This window comes from Pipistrellus kuhlii, unplaced genomic scaffold (genome assembly GCF_014108245.1).
Source record: "Pipistrellus kuhlii isolate mPipKuh1 unplaced genomic scaffold, mPipKuh1.p scaffold_m20_p_23, whole genome shotgun sequence".
NCBI classification, from domain to species: Eukaryota; Metazoa; Chordata; class Mammalia; order Chiroptera; family Vespertilionidae; genus Pipistrellus; species Pipistrellus kuhlii.
The window spans coordinates 5,576,609-5,590,019 of NW_023425522.1; the positions used below are offsets into that span (position 1 = coordinate 5,576,609).

A 13,411-nucleotide genomic window follows, 5' to 3' on the forward strand; every position below is an offset into this window, starting at 1 on the left:
ATTTAATCCAGAGTCATTAAAAAATTCTCATTAGTTTTCCCATCTCTCTATTACCCTCCTAAGAACCAACCCACAAAAGGATGCAGACATGACTTAGGATCAAGTCAGACTCCCTAACATGACTCCCGAACTAGCTTCGTTTCCTCTCCAGAATTATTCTGCTGCCTATTGTTCCTTCACTGCTTACTCTTGCTTCAACCACACCCAGTTCCTCCAAATTCCTTAGATACACGATGCTCCCCTTGCTACTACTGAGACTTTACACAGGCTTCCCCTAATTATTGGTGGCCTTTCCCCTCCATCATTACCTTATAAACTCCTATTTCGAACCTCGGCTTGGATAGCATATTCTCAGGGAGGTGGTCCCCAGGCCCCACTGCCTAGTGCTATGCTCCCAAGTCCCTGAGCTCCTTTGGTCACCATTACAGGCCAATCTGTAAGAAACACGGTCTGTGAACCCCAGCAGGGCAGGTTTAGGGTCCTGGTCCCTTCTGGTGTCTCTCAGACTCAGGAGCAAGCTTGGCACCAAGCGGTCTAGGTCAACCAGTTGACCTGTTTACATGTTGTCCCTACTGCAGCCAGTGAGGGTAAAAGCAACAACCCCTCCTTTCCCCAGGTTTTGGTTGAATTAGGTCATGGCTGACAATTGTCTTACTCCCTCTTGCTGATGCCTCACAGACCAGCTTCTCCTGACTGTGAAGCCAATAGTGAGTCTGATGTCTGGTCGCCCCTGAAGGGTGACCAAGATCCCAGGAAAAAGAGCCCAGTGGATCTGGGGCCCATGAAGGTCTGGTTAGGATGTACCTGAGCTGGATAGTCAAAGAGCCACTGCTCCCTGGGCTTCTCCTCATAGGCAGTCACACCATCAGTCATCTCATGCCTCACGGTGGCTTTCATGTGAGTGAGCACGTGGTTCAACCATGTTTCCACCTGAAAGAAGACCTCTGGCTTAGCCCCTGGTTTCTGAGAAGATGTGATCAGTAATACATGTGTCCTTCCTCTTAGCCCAAGGGAAGGAATACAGTGCAGCCAATGCCTGAGTACAACCCCAACGGCTGCCACAGGCACAAGGAACGGTGCATTTGTATAATCCAGGTTATAGGTGAGCACCAGGCTCAACTAACTGCAGGGGCGAGGGGGAGGGGGGGATTGGGCAGCATTCCCATTGAACACACAGGACAGAGTGGCAGGCTAAGGGAATTGGTTGGGGGGCGGACTGCCATCCAGGGTTCATCAAGGAAATCCTAATCTGGTTGCGCTAGATGTAAGTCAGTCAGTGGATTCTCATGACTTTGTCCATGAATATGGAGATGGGAACCGGGATTATATTTTCCAACTAAATGCTTTCTCAGTCTACAAAAAGAGCACACTCTGAACCAAACCCTAGGGTTCCTCTCATAAAGCAGAATATCTGATTATTTTCAGTACTGGAATTGCTTTCCAAGATACATGTGGATGAAGGGGGAACTCTGCGAAAGGCATTTTCTCCAGCTGTTGCTGCTACTTGGGTCATTCAGGGTAATGAACGAAGAAGGGCTTTTATCTTAGTGGTAATTGTGAGGGATGGGAAAGAGGTTGAAGGAGAGAATTGTCCCATGCTCTGCGTTTCTTTCTTTTTTTTAAAAAAATACGTTATTGATTTTTTTTTAGAGAACAGAAGAGGGAGGGAGAGAGAGATAGAAACATCTATGAAAGAGAAACACCAGTCAGCACTCTCCTGCACACCCCTACTAGAGATCAAGCCTGCAACCCTGGCATATGCTCTGACCAGGAATCGAAGTGGTGAGCTCCAGGTACATGGGATGAAGCTCAATCTACTGAGCCACACTGGCTGGGCTATGTTTCTTGAATTATAAACAGAGATCTGGAAGCAGAGTTCTTGGCTCTGCAAGGAAGGGATGACTCTAGGGTGAATTAGAACAGAGAAGTGATATCTTAGGAAAAGGGTTGATTTTTAAGGGTGTTTTCTCTGGGGGCAAATGTCCATGTTCCTGGTTCCCTGTGGGGTGCTCCAGGGAATATCATGTCAAAGTCCCTGGTACTGCTAATCATTGTAAACCTTTTCTCATTGAATCAGGAGATGTTTATGTGCATTTCCTTCCTCTCTGCACAGGTCTTTGGTTAAGGCAGATCCATGAACACTGATACACATTCTTTCCAGAGAGAGGAAAACAGGCAGGAGAGGCTGCTCCAGTGTCAGATCAAGTCAATGGAAGCTGCAGGATGGATGGGCACAGAAAGCAGCTCTGGTCCAGGGTCAAAGGCTATGCCGAAGGTTAGTGCTGACTGTATCTGAAGGCATACACTTGAGAGAAAGGACCTTCATAGTACCTGCCCAGTGCAGCTGCAGGGCTCGCTGAAGGCCACGTACTCCTCCTCCTTGCTGTACATGCCGAGACTTATCTTGGTCGGCTTCTCATTGGCGTCCAGCTGGAACTGCATCCTGGCCATATTGTCAAAGAGTTTGGAAAGGTGGCGTTGAACCTATGAGGGGAAACCATGGCAATGGATTGGCGAAGGTGTTGGTTAGAGGTCCCTAAGCATGTGACAACTGTTAGGTACTGGGTACCAAATGCTTAGAAGGAGGCTTGTGGGAATGATAGCGATGTGATAATGGGAACCAATTAAAAGCATAGAAGAGGCCAAAAATAATATAATACTAGTTGGAATTATGTGTTAGCTACGAACCAGTGAAGCCACCAAAGTTTGATTCATTTACTAAGGATGGGAATTAATTGGAGAAAAAAATAATTATTAATAATAATACTTCATAAAACCTCTTCCTAAAAAAATACTACTGTGGGGCAGATCAGTCTGCAGAAAAATGCTAACACCCCTGAATCTGGAGTCTGTGGAAGAAGTCACCCAGTTGTTGGAAGTGCTTTGGTGAAGCAGACAAACATCTGGAGGGTCCAAAGCCAGGTCAGGCATGCCCTTCCCCTCCCCACCAGCAGAGAGCCTGGCTATGCAGGTGTCTCCTTAGCATGGTGTCTCCTGATAAAGAGGTCCTTCACTAGGGCGCCCCAGGCAGGCTCTCCAGAAAAAATGCCAAACAGAGCCACGCTGTGGTCCAGGGTGAGGGAAACAGCAGGCTACAGGAGAAACAACCAATAGAAAACTGTTCTCTGATTGAGATTTGTGAAGGATAAGGTCCTGCAGGCTGCAGGCACCCTAAGTGTAGTTTTTCATTTACAGAAATCAGCTTTCTAGCTTGTGAGATGAGATGAAAACGTTTGTGTATTTGTAGGCTGTGAAGGTGTTCAAGATTATGGTGACTTGGGACAAAGATCTTCATAGGATGAACCTTTGCTTAAATTCAAGAATAAATTACATTCAAGAATAAACAAACAACATAGGACCCATAGGAGTATCCTATAACTTAAAAGAAGGAGAAAATTGGATTCAAAATATAGAGTAAGGGTTTGTGTGTGTGTAGCTTTAATGAAGGAAACAGAAGTCATTATGAAAAAGGTCACCTTGCATTATTTTCAATTAAATGAAAGAAACACGAGCTCTATAAAATGAGGTGAAAGGTCAGATGAGATGCTAGAAGTAGACAAATAAAGTAAGGAAACCAACAAATGACACGGCACAGTTTGTAACAACGTTAGCAATATTAAAGGACTAAGACAAGCAAATTGAACAGGGTGGGTAAACTTGAAAAATGACTGCAGAATGCCAAGGAAGAGAACTAAGATAAAAATATGCATGAAAATATTTATTAATCTGTGAAAATATGTATGAATTTATGAAGGTAATGCATAGGGCACAGAGAAAACAGAATCTCAACTTACTGAAAGGAAAATTTTTTAAGAGAATGAAAGTCTTGGTTTTCAGGTAGGAGAAAACATCCTTCCTTATGTGTTGAAAAAAATAATAAAGACACAAATTTTCTAAAATGAAAATGTAATTTAAATTTCTATCTCAAAGATCCAGTTAGAAAGAAATCAGGCTACCTAGAATAAGGTGACCAGATGGGACAGTCCCGCTGAAAGCGGGACTGTCCCATCTGGTCACCTTAACCTAGAAAGGTTAAGAAAATAGCAGCAGGCAGGCTCAGAGGACTTCCCTAAGCAGAAACAGCAGAGCTAAGCCTGCAGGAATGTGAGGGAAATTTGCTGTGGCTCATGAATTCCATACCCAGTCACTGAACCACTCACATGTGAAAACTAAAGAGAGTCACAGACATAGAAGGAATCGGGAAGCACTCTATCATGCTTTGTCTCTCGGGGTGGGAGGTGTGGGACAAGTGACAAGTAGGGAAAGCTTAGGCTTGGGTGCCATCTTTTAGCTGTTGGAAAAGCCGGTGGTGATGCGAAGAGATCCAGCTGCTACAAGGGAACATGTGGCAAATCTACCAAGATCACACACCATTTACCCTTTGACCCTGCGGCCTTATTTCTAGGAATTCACCTGGAAGGTAAACCTCCAAAATACAAGGCCCAAAGTTAGGCAATGCTGCATTATTTGTTATTGCAAAATACTATAAACAACTTAGGGCCAGACTACATTGTATTTGTCCATGGAGTATGGTGCAGATGTAAAAAATAAATAAATAAATAAATAAATAAATAAATAAATAAAAAGCTTGTTATCTTTTGTGTAAGAAAGAAATGGGAAGAAGAAAATGAACAAATGTAACTGCCCACCTGCTTATCTTTGCAAATACAGACACAGGAAAGGCAAACCAACACTAATGGAACTGGCTGCCCACAAAGGGAAGGAGGTGGTGATGCATGGAGGGAACAGGGGAAGTCTGACTTTTCAAATTCTACATATTCAAGCAATCAAATAAACGAGGATGGAAAACCTTGAAACTGAAAGTAAAGAGTCCAGCTATACTTCGAATGAGTAACAAAATCACACTGAAGGAGAAAGAGAGCTCATCCAAGTGATTTCTGAATAAAGTACTTGACTGTGTCTCCTCAGTCTAAAGAAAAATGAGAGAACTAAAAACATCTCTTTGGGAGGAAGGAGGTGTGCACGGAGCATGCAGTAGAGACAGTATCCCTCCCTCCAGTCATTCACCGTGAGACTCAGACTCTGTCATAGATAGCAGTGGCTCTCAGCGTGTGGTCCCCAGACCAGCAGTGTCACTTGGGAAATCCTGAGAGTTGCAAATTCATACCTATTGAAACAGATCCTCTAGAACTGGACTAGGAGTCTGTGTGTTAACAAGCTTCCCAGGTGATTCTGAACCTGCTCAAGTTTGAAAAACACTATCTCTCTGAATATCAACACTGCTTCAATTAGTTACTTTAATATTCAAAACTCTTGTAACACAGTAGGCTTCTTCTATTTTACATATACAAAATAGAAGCAAGTTTGTTTCAAAGAAGCAATGTGCAGAAACTATATGGCTAATAAGGGGCCAGAAGAGGTGTGGGACCCAAAATCTGGGCATCTCATATGCACTCTTTCAACTAAACCACCAATGTCAACACGGTTTCCATCTCACCTCCCCATGGAGATTATCGGCTGTGGCTTCTTAAAATATTTTTATTGATTTTAAAAAGAGGGAGGGAGGGAGGGAGAGAGAGAGAAACATCAATGATGAGAGAGAATCATCAACTGGCTGCCTCCAGCATGCCTCCTACCAAGGATCAAACCCACAACCCAGGCATGTGCCCTGACCGGGATTTGAACCAGTGACCTGGTTCATGGGTCTACATTCAACTACTGAGCCACACCTGCCGGGCTTAGCTCTGACTTTTGACTGCTATTGATTGGATCTCTCCCCAGAGGCATCATTTTGCCATCTTCAAAGCTTCTCCAACTCTAAGGCAAGGAGAAAACCATTGGTGAGTCGGAGGGCGTCCTGAGAAGCAGTGATGGTTGGGAAGGAAGAAGCTCTGCAGTTAGGAAGGGAGGAGGCATAGGGGGAACCCAAAATGCCCCTGCCAGGGCTCCTTAGTCCTTTTGGGGGTTCTACAGTCCTTCCCTTGGCTTACCTGCTGCGGGGCTGTGCCGTTGGAAAGGATATCCAGCAGATCAGAAGAGGAGATAAAGTAAAACCTGGGGAAGGCCAGCCTTTTGGTGTCTAGGTACTCCGCCAGGGCCTTCTCACACAGGTGCAATCTACGAGCACAAACAGCACTTCCTAACTCACTTTGCCTAGACCCGTGGTCGGCAAACTCGCGAGCTGCAGTTTGCTGCTTTGTTGACTAATGAGTTTGTCGGCCACTGGCCTAGATCCATAGATCATAGGCATTGCCTCCATGCAGAAACATGCAACACATAGAACAGATGTGGAGATCAGCAGGGTCATTTGCCGACGCCAAACTGATACATTTCCAACAGGATAGACGCCTCTCATTACACCCTGTATGACCCAAAGTGCACACACACAAACGCATGCTCGCTCCCTTGGGTGGTGAAATGAAGTGGGGACCTCAGGGACAGAGGGGAGGACAGGTCTCCTCCGTCCTCACACAGGGGCAGCAAGCAGCCCTCACCTGCTCTGAATGTCCTCCAGCCGTTCATAAAGACCTGGCTTGTTGGTGGCTTCCACTACATTTGGAGTTTTCTGAGCCGCGTAAGCTAGCTCTTTAAAGTCAATGTCAATGCCCTCAAATCTTTCAGAATCCTGCAAATAAAAACACAGAGACAATTAACTCCCACTCCCCTCCATGCTAAGAAGCCCCTTTATATAGTGAGTCAGAACAAAAACCTATTTCTAGGCCATCTCAAGACTGATAGAAATACCTTTAGCTTAAGGCTGGAGCTCACAAACATTTTGGTCTTAATATTCCTTTACACTGTAAAACAATTGTTGGAGTACAAAGAGTTGAACCTCTTTGTAAGTAGATAATTATATCTATCAATATATCCTCTACATTAGAAGCTATAACATTTTCAAGTTGAAAATTTTAAAAAATATGTTAATTCATTTAAAAAGTAACAATATTAATCTTATTAGTTAACATAATAACATGTATTTATCTAAATATTTTCCAGCCTAGCTTGTGTTGCTCAATGGTTGAACATCAAAGCATGAACCAAGAGATCCCCAGTTCAATTCCCAGCCAGGGCACATGTCTAGGTTGTGGGCTTGATTCCCAGAAGTGGGGCATGCAGAAGGCAGTCTCTCTCTCATTGATGTTTCCATCTTTCTCTCCCTTCCTCTCTGAAATCAATAAAAACATATTCAAAAATAAAATATGATTTTCCAAACAAAATAACTCAGAGAAAGAAGTAGCATTGTTTTACTTCTTCAAATCTCATTTGTGTCAGGTCTAATTCAGAAGTCGGCCAGACTCTCCCGTCTGCTTCTGCATTCAGTCTGTTGTGACAGCACAGGTCACACAGCTCCTGGAAAGCCCCCCTGCCTGCTCATGGAGGAATGAGCAGAAAAAAGCCCACAAATATACTTTAACTTTTTATTAAGGTAGGTTTTTCCTTGAGGATCTCCTGTAAAGGTCTCAGCAACCCCTCAGGGGCCACCAAACCACACTTTGAGAGCTGCTGGCATTAAACACATAATTCCTAAGTCAGGTAGACAGTGAACCCAATGGTTTTTTCCTGGGTCCATGCAGAATTTCTGTACTATAACCAAGGTAAGCTTGTCCTCAGCAAATGTCATGTCAAAGTTAATTAGATACCATTGTTTCACCCAAACACCCATACCCATATAGGGTTGCTGAAATGACTGAGACAATAACATATGATGTGAAAAGGACTTTATCCCAATACCTGGCACCTGCTTACAGCTGTGGTATTATTATTGCACACAAACGATCATAATGGTATGTACAATGTGTACTATTTTAATTAACATCCTGCTGTAGGCATATGAGAAAACCATGGAAGAGAGAAGCTAAGGAAGTTGTCCAAGGTCCTGCAAGAGGAAGTGTGAGGACTCGAGCCCAAGCTGGTGGCCTGTCTGCTCCAGACCTCTGCATCCACACCTCTCTCCTAAGAAGGTATAACAACAAGAGGGCAGGGCTGAGTAAATCATGGTTCTTCAATGAAATATTTCACTCCGATTAAAGATGACAAAGTATCAAGGTTATAGACATATTGGAAATATTCAGCATAAATGTTTGAATAAAAAGAGCTGGATAAAAAAATATAGTTATGCCAAGAACAATTATGTAAAATTATGTACATACATGAACAAAAGTTGGGAAATATTCATAACAGGATGTAATTAGTTACTAGTCAGAATGTAAGATGATGACTGATTTTATTGTTTTGAAATTGCCTTTGTTGTTGCATTGCTAATACAAAGAAAATTAATGTATGTTTACATATTTTAACACCAACCTGTGTGGAGAAGTTAATGATGCTAATTTTTTATTATGTGTAATTGCAAGTTTTCAGATGCTCCCTATAACGTCTACAGAAGTCTCCACCTGTGTCTTTACCTTCTGATGAGGCCTGCTCCTCCTCAATCACAGGCATGGGAGGGAAAAAGTCTGGCTTGCTCAGTTTGGCTGAATTACAATGGCTCTAAGAGAATTGTTGCTTTTCTGTTGCTTTTCATCCCAAATGCACAACCTTTAATCTGCATTATTACATTACACATGCTTTTGTGGGATGAGTTAGAAAAATATCATGTTTTAATGAAATGTACTTTAACTTTCAAGCAAGACCTGAACACCATATTACATTTTGGAATCAAACTGATTTGTTAAGCAAAGAACTTTCTGTGCTGATGAGGTAGAGAAAAAGGCCACAAAAAATAAAAAATAAACCCACAGTAAATGAATTAGAGTCCACTGAGAGGGGGCAAGATAATGGCATAATAATTAGGACAAGAGGCAATCAACCTCAGGGAAGGGAGAAATGAGAACACATGTTTTAGAGAAATTCATCACTATTTAGCTGCAGACAGGTATTTAGCATCTGGCGCAGACCAGGGGTTTGCCGAATGGCTCACTGCTGAGAAGGAGCTGGAGTTTGCCAGCAAAGCAAGCCCCCTGCTAATCTAGACCTGCATCGTAATGATCTGCGGAGCCACCCCTGAGCAGTGCATCCCCGGTGGCAGTACTAATATTTTCTCCCCTTTCCTGTATTTACTTTTTAAAAACCCGGGTCTCCTTTCTTTCCCAACCCATCTATGAACAAACTGATACCGTGCATTCTACCTTCTCCTTTTTTTCTGCCTGACTTTCAGTGGCCTGTCAGGTCATGTTTGTTGGAGACACCTTTGAGTGAAACCATGGTGAGTGGCAGAGGAGGGAAGGTCTAGACTTGTGGTTCTCAACCTTCCTAATGCCACGACCCTTTAATACGGTTCCTCATGCTGTGGTGACCCCCAACCATGACATTATTTTCGTTGCTACTTCATCACTGTAATTTTGCTACTGTTAATGAATTGTAATGTAAATATCTGTGTTTTCCGATGGTCTTAGGCGACCCTGCTAGCCGTTCTTACGACCCACAGGTTGAGAACCCCTAGCAGGGTTGCCTAAGACCATCGGAAAACACAGATATTTATATTACAATTCATTAAAAGTAGCAAAATTACAGTGATGAAGTAGCAACAAAAATAATGTTATGGTTGGAGGTCACCAGAGCATGAGGAACCATATTTAAGGGTCGTGGCATTAGGAAGGTTGAGAACCAAGGGTCTAGGGCACATGTGTCAAACACAAGGCCCGCGGGCCAAATCCGTCCCGCCAGGCCTTGCAATGTGGCCCGCACCACACTGTCATCACTGCACTCCGCTGCGTTTCCATCACAATGACAGTTTATGACTGTTCAGTAAACCATTCGGCCCGCAATTTAGGCTGGATTTTAGATTTTGGCCCCTTCTCTGATTGAGTTCGACACCCCTAGTCTAGGGGATGCAGGGACCGGGCGCTCTTCCCTTGGCCCAGGTAAGGAAACAAGCGGGATTCCCTGAGCAGGTACCTGGGGCAGCTGAGCCCGGATGTCTTCGGAGCCAATGAATATGCTTTCCAGGTGGGACCATGTCCGCTGCACATCAAACCACGTGGAGATGACAGCGTCCGCCGTGGACAGCTTCTTCTGCCAGCCCGACACTTCCTCCAGGAAAAAGGCGATGTACTTGGACATCATCAGGTTCTGCAGCTGGACTTGGTTATCCTCCAACACCTCGATGAGGTCCTCGTCTGAACGCAGCAGAGGGACGCTGGTCCGCAGGTGGGGCTCATACTGGAATTCCATGCCTGCCCACGTGGCCTGCAGCTCCTTTAAGGTCTTCTCCATACCCATCTCCTTCACAGCTCTGTCCACGATGCCATGGACCTCGTCCTCAAAGCGGTGCAGCTGGAGCTGCAGAAGCTGCGCTAGGGTGGTGTCCTCGCCCATGGTGAAGCTTACACCTGTGGCCTGCATCAGCTGCCTCCAGTGCCGCTCCCGGATGGCCGGGTTTTGCAGCTCGGCCACTGCCTGCAGGGAGGTCAGCATGTTCAACACCATGCTTTCCAGGCCTGTGAATGCATCCCAGGTCCTGACCTCCTTGTCGAGGCTCCGCAGGTACCTGGCAAATCTTTTGCACTCCAGGTTCATCTCTTCCACGTTGATACTCTTCCATGGGGTGGCCTCCCAGGCATGGATGTTGGAGGTCACCATGCCCACCGTGTCCCAGAGCTCCTTCAGCTGGCAGATCTCCCTCCAGCACTGTCTCAGCTGCTTGTATTCAGGAACGTTGACTTCAAACAAGCTGGCAGAGTCGGAAATGGAGGCCATGGCGGATTCCATTTGCTGGAGCTCCATGTGTCTGGCATCCAGGCTTCGATGAGGGTCGGTGCTATCAAACCTACAAAACATAATGTGTTCGCTTTGTAAGTGTGGCAGAAAGACAAGCCCCCATTTCCTAGAATCCCCAAACTAACACCAGCGTTCATTTTTAAGTGCTTTGGATTTTAGCAAAGAGCAGTGACTTCCACCAAAGCCTGGGAAGAAAAAACAGTCAGGCAGGTTGGAATAGGCTAAGCATAACCAATTTCAGGAAAGGCAATTCAAGAGGAATATCATACATGGATCTTTTCTTCACATGGGAGAAGGTAAAAGTACTTCTCTCATCCTCTGCTTTACCTACTTCCCCATCCAGTGGTAGAGGAGAACACCCCTTTGTCCAGTCCCTGTTAGCTTCCCCACTGTGGGCTTCCACACCACCTGACAAGAGCAATGTCTTGTACTGTAGGTGCTGTAAAGCCAGGTTCCTTTTGGGAGCTACAAGAGTAGGCAGTCCTTCAGTGCAGAAGTCCAGCCAGACCCCACCTGGCATTGCTTCCTCTGGGGCAGTGGCTCTGAGTCTAGTAGGATTTGCAGAGTAGATCTCCTGGAAACTTCAAATGATTTCCAGGCTCAGGATGCTCCCCAGTCCAATTAAACCTGAATCTTTGGGTGTGGGACCCAGGGAAGGGTATTTTTCAAACTCCTCAGGTGGTTCCAGTGTGCCAGGTGCTGTCATTGTTTGATGACCTGCTCACTTTCAGGCAACAGCACCTCTGAGTCTGAGAACCACTTGAGCCAAGGCCCATACAGTCACTGTGTGCTCAAGTCCCTCTGCCGAGCTGTCCTGATCTGCCTTCACCCTTCTCTGGCCTGCTCCCTCTGCATCTGGGGGCAGCCTCTGGTTCAGAACTTGACTCTTGTTAGCAGATACTTAGCTCTACAGTTTCAGTTCACATTTCCTCCTATTCTCTCCAATGCTTATGACATACATCTACTGCTGCTGATCCTCTCCAGTATTAACCTACTTTATGCTGCTCCCCTGCCCAAGTATAGCACCAGAATAGCACCTATCCCAGCATAGAACTTTCCATGCAAAGGAACCCACATGGGCAGATAACATTGCCTTGGTCAGGAGAGCCCAGAACCCATGTGTTCAAGGAGCCTCTCATTTTTCTCCCCTAACCTCGCTTTAACCCTTTCTGACTTCAGGCTTCCTTGGTTCTATATGGCTGGAGAGCTAGATATTGGGGGTAACATGACTTCAGGGTGAATACTATGTTTCTCTACAAGCAGAACAGGGCATCATCAGGTACATCATGAAGGTGAAGTTGAGAGGCAATGAGTGACTAGGATAGGATGTGTTAGTTGGTGGGGTATAGAGGAGAGGCAAAAAGGAAGAGAATGACATATGAACTCTTTTGCTTGAACCACCTCTTCTTCCAGATGTCCTTGGAAATATTTGACTAGAGAAGATGGAAAATAATCCTAATGAAAGCTATTTACCTGAACTGCTCACCATGTAAGCCTATTGATCATGGAACACAGTAACAGTTATGCATACCGTTAACTTAGTGTCAGGGGAACTTTGATGCTGCCTGTCTTTGATTCCCTCCTGTTCAAATACTTTGTAGCTCATGTGCTTTGATTGTGGACTTACATCTTACAGGAATGAGATTCACCATCACTGCACATCTTCATTATTCTCTGGCTCCCAAGTGTTTCAGAACGAAACACAAGGTTGGAGTCACAAAGATTAAGGGGCCCTATGCTTATATAGGCAAGGAGCTCACTGCCGTATAAGAGCAGTAGAAAAAGACCTAGAAGAAAAGAAAGGTAAATCCTCATGGCACATGGTCCAGCAGGAAAGATTCCCAGGCATAAATGCCCTTCTGCTTATTCTTCATTTGCAAAGACTAACTTTTGGAGAGTGTATGTTCTGCTTTTTATCTTAACTAGAATATAACTAAAAAGTAAACAGCCTCCTGGTGTTAATAAAAAACCTACCAGACAAAACTCTAAAAGCCCATATTTTAAAAATATATATTTTATTGATTTTTTTACAGAGAGGAAGGGAGAGAGAGAGAGCTAGAAACGTCGATGAGAGAGAAACATCGACCAGCTGCCTCCTGCCTCTTGCACACCCCCTACCGGGGATGTCCCCACAACCAAGGTACATGCCCTTGACCGGAATTGAATCCGGGACCTTTCAGTCCGCAGACCGATGCTCTACCACTGAGCCAAACCAGTTTTGGCAAAGCCCACATTTTGTTTAATTTATGAATGGACTATAATTCAGGAATAGTTTATTAGTAAGATAAGAATAATTCAAGTGTTTGGGGATATACACAGGTGATAATAAATGATCTTTCTAACCATTCTTTCTTTAGCACATATGAAATTCTTAATCAATATTGGTTCCTTAACTATTCATAAGAGGTAATAATTTGTCAAACCTCATCAGCTCTGTGGCATAACTTTTGTTTACGGTTTATATTTGTGAACAATCATTTCCTGCAGATGAGCACACGTAAAAATCAATTTGGCCTAAGGAATGGAAGGAACCTCTAGGCACGAGGGCAGGTAACCCTCTTCTCATTTCAAAACGCTAGTGCAAGTTGGCAGGACACTCGTAAACCTGATTAATGTGCCTAATAAACCTGAAGCAGTTCTACAAACCCTGAGGGAGCAATACAGTATAAGAACAAGAAAGTAATAGAAGGGAAAAGGGTGTAGTAAGTCTTTGAAATTAAAATAATAATGC

General features: G+C 44.5%; 1 protein-coding gene across 1 annotated transcript in view; it reads right to left on the reverse strand.

The window, feature by feature from the left end:
• Window positions 1–13,411, reverse strand: part of DNAH9 (dynein axonemal heavy chain 9) — a 294,112-nt gene that overhangs the window by 209,217 nt on the left and 71,484 nt on the right. The window contains exons 20-24 of the mRNA XM_036451929.2: window positions 9,859–10,729; window positions 6,456–6,586; window positions 5,952–6,078; window positions 2,332–2,484; window positions 805–930 (exon numbers count right to left, since the gene is read on the reverse strand). Coding sequence (XP_036307822.1) covers window positions 805–930; window positions 2,332–2,484; window positions 5,952–6,078; window positions 6,456–6,586; window positions 9,859–10,729 — 1,408 coding nt within the window. The remainder of the gene's footprint in view (window positions 1–804; window positions 931–2,331; window positions 2,485–5,951; window positions 6,079–6,455; window positions 6,587–9,858; window positions 10,730–13,411) is intronic.